This window comes from Spinacia oleracea, chromosome 6 (genome assembly GCF_020520425.1).
Source record: "Spinacia oleracea cultivar Varoflay chromosome 6, BTI_SOV_V1, whole genome shotgun sequence".
In the NCBI taxonomy this organism is placed as follows: Eukaryota; Viridiplantae; Streptophyta; class Magnoliopsida; order Caryophyllales; family Amaranthaceae; genus Spinacia; species Spinacia oleracea.
Genome location: NC_079492.1, coordinates 77184524 through 77188630, shown reverse-complemented (window position 1 = coordinate 77188630; position 4107 = coordinate 77184524). Strand labels below are relative to the sequence as shown.

Here is a 4107-nt window from a genome sequence, read left to right as displayed (position 1 = left end):
TGCTGCTTCTACCTGTTTTAGGTTGAGCATTTTGTCAAACTTTATTTAGCCTTTTTCCATTCTAGATTATCTATTGTTGTTGAGCCTTGAGCCTTCCCTTCGAAGTTAGCTTATAGCTCGATAATGTTTTATGTCCTAGCTTGAAATGTGGACTTGATTAGGTACTTAGGCGTTTAAGTAATACTGATTGTTAATGCCCGCAGGCTTCTTAGGAGAAAGGAATTTGTATTTTTTATTTTGAATTACAATGAAATTGCATACTGATGTTTGCTTATTCGACGATCTAGCTGCTATAGATTTAACTTTTATTAACTGGAATCTATGGACTTGTGGGGGTTTGATTCTTTTATATTATTCTGACTTGCTAAAATCTCTATCAGGTATGAGTTTAAAACAAATCATGGAGAATGGATCACTTCAATGAAACCAAAGTTTGAGGATAATGTATCCGGACGTGTTCGTACAACAATCAAGTCAGTACCTCAGAATGTAAAAAAGTTCTGTATAAAGTCCTCATATGGGAAACCAGCTGTGAGATTTTGGTAGGTAAGTACATCTCATTCAACCAATTTTTTGTTTGTTTTGGCATTTCTTGATTACTGTTTTGTTGTATGATGAGCTTGGTAGCTGATTGGTGGTTTGTTTACTTCTTCATGTGCACACGATATGCAGTGTATTTCCTTTGTCTTTGTCTTTGTCTTTTTTGTTTTTGTTCCGGCCGGGGCCGGGGCGGGGGTGGGGGTGGATTGAGTGTTTTGAGTCCAGCAACACTAGATCCATCTTCTGATTATGTCTCCTGTTATGCTATTATGAGATTCGTGTATGTTGATTTGTCCAACTTGATTTATAAATTATGAGAGTTAGATTGACAATTGAGCTGACTAATCTGTTGTATCTGTCAAGATATGGAGAGCATGGTGCTTAACTGTGCATTCAATTAGCCATGATTGCGGGGCCATTGCCCTAAATTATGAGACTGGTTTGTCATTTTGAAGGCGAGTACTAATGGTCTGTTTATTGCTTGTTTTGTTTCTTTAGCTCTGTTAGTGGGGTTGCCAAGATATGGAGTATATGTTGCATTTTCTCCTGTAAGTGACAATGTAGCAACTGCCTCAGCTGATCGTACTGCAAAGTTGTGGAACACAGATGGCACTTTATTGAGAACATTTGAAGGTCATTTAGACCGCCTAGCTCGTATTGCCTTCCATCCATCTGGGAAGTACTTGGGCACTACAAGTTTTGACAAAACTTGGCGTTTGTGGGATATCGAAAGTGGTGCTGAGTTGCTTCTTCAAGAAGGCCATAGCAGGAGTGTTTATGCCATATCTTTCCATCCGGATGGATCATTGTTAGCATCATGTGGACTGGATTCTCTTACACGTGTCTGGGATCTTCGAACAGGGAGAAGTATTCTTGCTTTGGAAGGCCACATCAAACCTGTAAATTTCTTCTCTTGTCATTAACATTTATTTTTGTGATGCTAACTCTGATTGTTGACTCAGGTTTTTTCTTTTTCCTCTCAGGTTTATGGAGTTGATTTCTCTCCTAATGGCTATCATTTGGCCACTGGTTCTGAGGATAACACTTGTCGGATTTGGGACTTGAGAAAGAAAAAGTCATTGTACATAATTCCTGCCCATTCAAAGCTTATTTCACAGGTCAAATTTGAGCCTCGGGAGGGATATTATTTGGTCACTGCTTCATATGATACAACTGTTAAGGTATGAGACTTAGCACTCAATTACTCTCAGTAGTCTGTTTTGTTACAAGGAGTGTTTTGTCTCATTTTTCCCTATTTCATCAGGTATGGTCATCTCGAGACTTCAAGCTTATCAGGACATTGTCAGGACATGAAGCAAGAGTTACACCCTTAGATGTCACAGGAGGTAAGATCTTTTCTCTTGGTAAACTGTAGTAAAAGTGATGCGTGCAAAATGGGAACTTATAGTAGCATCTCATTACAAGTTTATAACTGTCATCTTGGGATGGAATTATGGTAAAGTTTATGGAAGTTGCCACTCAAAAACTGAATTTGTTTAAATACGTTACATTCAACAACAGAGATAAAGTGAATGCAATTTGATATAAAATATTGTATGGGTAACCTATCTCTAAGATCTCACCTCTCTCACTAAGTCTCACTCCAGCGACAAATCTGAAATTTGACTACCTAAACAACCAAAATCCGCCGGGAAAACAGTAAATCCGGCGTGTCAAGGGAATAGGTGGCATGGTTGGGTCGTTATAGGTCATATATTGAGCTAAAATGACATTTTCGCTCCCAACTTTGAACTAAAGAACCTAAGGACTCATTTGATTCTTATTACATGACTAATATGCATAGTTTTAAGTTTCTAAAACTCATTCGAACCTATTTATGCACATTTATGGCTCGTTGGGTCGTTATAGGTCATATATAGAGCTAAAATGACATTTTCGCTCCCAACTTTGAACTAAAGAACCTAAGGACTCATTTGATTCTTATTACATGACTAATATGCATAGTTTTAAGTTTCTAAAACTCATTCGAACCTATTTATGCACATTTATGGCTCGTTGGGTCGTTATAGGTCATATATAGAGCTAAAATGACATTTTCGCTCCCAACTTTGAACTAAAGAACCTAAGGACTCATTTGATTCTTATTACATGACTAATATGCATAGTTTTAAGTTTCTAAAACTCATTTGAACCTATTTATGCACATTTATGGCTCGTTGGTTCGTTATAGGTCATATATAGAGCTAAAATGATATTTTCGCTCCCAACTTTGAACTAAAGAACCTAAGGACTCATTTGATTCTTGTTACATGACTAATATGCATAGTTTTAAGTTTCTAAATCTCATTCGAACCTATTTATGCACATTTAAGGTTCGTTGGGTTGTTATAGGTCATATATAGAGCTAAAATGACATATATAGAGTTAACTTATTACATGATTAATATGATTATTTTTATGTTTCCAAGATTCAATCCAATCTATTTATGCACGTTTGAGACTTGTTTGGCCATTATAGGTCATATTTAGGCTAAAATGACATTTTCGTTCACAACTTTGAACTAAACCTAAGGACTCACTTCCAACTTATTACATGATTAATATGATTTTTTTAAGTTTCCAAGACTCAATCCAATCGATTTATGAACATTTGAGACTTGTTTGGTCGTTATAGGTCATGTTTAGGCTAAAATGAGGCATTTTAGCTCCCAAGCTCCCAACTTTGAACTAACGAACCTAAGAACTCATTTCGAACTTACTACATGATTCATATGATTAGTTTTAAATTTCCAAGACTCAATCCAATCTATTTATGCACATTTGAGACTTGTTTGGCCATTATAGGTCATATTTAGGCTAATATGACATTTTCGCTCCCAACTTTGAACTAACAAACCTAAAAAATAATTTCAAACTTATTACATGATTCATATGATTATTTTTAACTTTTCAAAACTCAATCCGATCTATTATGCACATTTGAGACTTGTTTGGTCGTTATAGGTCATATTTAGGCTAAAATGAGACATTTTCGCTCCTAATCTTGAACTAAAGAACCTAAAGACTCATTTTAAACCCTTTACATGATTAATATGCTTAGTTTGAAGTTTCCAAGACTTATTCCAATCTATTTATGCACATTTAAGGTTTGTTTGGTCGTTATTGGCCATATTTAGGCTAAAATGAGCATTTTCTCTCCCAAATTTGAAATAAAGAACCTAAGGACTCATTTTAAACCTTTTAAATGATTAATATACTTAGCTTTAAGTTTCCAAGACTCGTTCCAATCTATTTATGCACATTTAAGGTTCATTGGGTCGTTATAGGTCTTATTTAGGCTGGATTGACATTTTCGCTCCCAACTTTGAACTAAAGAACCTAATGACTCATTTTAAACTTTTTACATGTTTAATATGCATAGTTTTAACTTTCTAAGACTCATTCGAATCTATTAATGCACATTTAAGGCTCATTGGTTCGTTATAGGTCATATTTAGGCTAAAATGATATTTTCGCTCCCAAATTTGAACTCAAGAACCTAAGGACTTATTTTAAACTTTGTACATGATTAATATGCTTAGTTTGAAGTTTCCAAGACTTATTCCA

General features: G+C 35.3%; 1 protein-coding gene across 1 annotated transcript; it reads left to right on the top strand.

The window, feature by feature from the left end:
• Positions 1–247: 247 nt before the first annotated feature.
• On the top strand, positions 248–2217 carry LOC130463277 (U4/U6 small nuclear ribonucleoprotein PRP4-like protein). The gene is made up of 5 exons (XM_056832365.1): positions 248–380; positions 442–546; positions 1039–1439; positions 1524–1721; positions 1805–2217. Exons 1-5 carry the CDS (start codon positions 248–250, stop codon positions 1913–1915), a joined length of 948 nt encoding a protein of 315 aa, XP_056688343.1. The 3' UTR covers positions 1916–2217.
• The last annotated feature ends 1890 nt before the right edge of the window (positions 2218–4107 follow it).

What these genes read in the sequence shown, in the direction of transcription:
- LOC130463277 (XM_056832365.1), top strand. Translation starts at nt 248, where the DNA reads ATGAAATTGCATACTGATGTTTGCTTATTCGACGATCTAGCTGCTATA. An exon ending in CTTGCTAAAATCTCTATCAG is followed by an intron (nt 381 to 441) that starts GTATGAGTTTAA and finishes AAGTTTGAGGAT; the next exon opens with AATGTATCCGGACGTGTTCG. An exon ending in CATATGATACAACTGTTAAG is followed by an intron (nt 1,722 to 1,804) that starts GTATGAGACTTA and finishes CTATTTCATCAG; the next exon opens with GTATGGTCATCTCGAGACTT.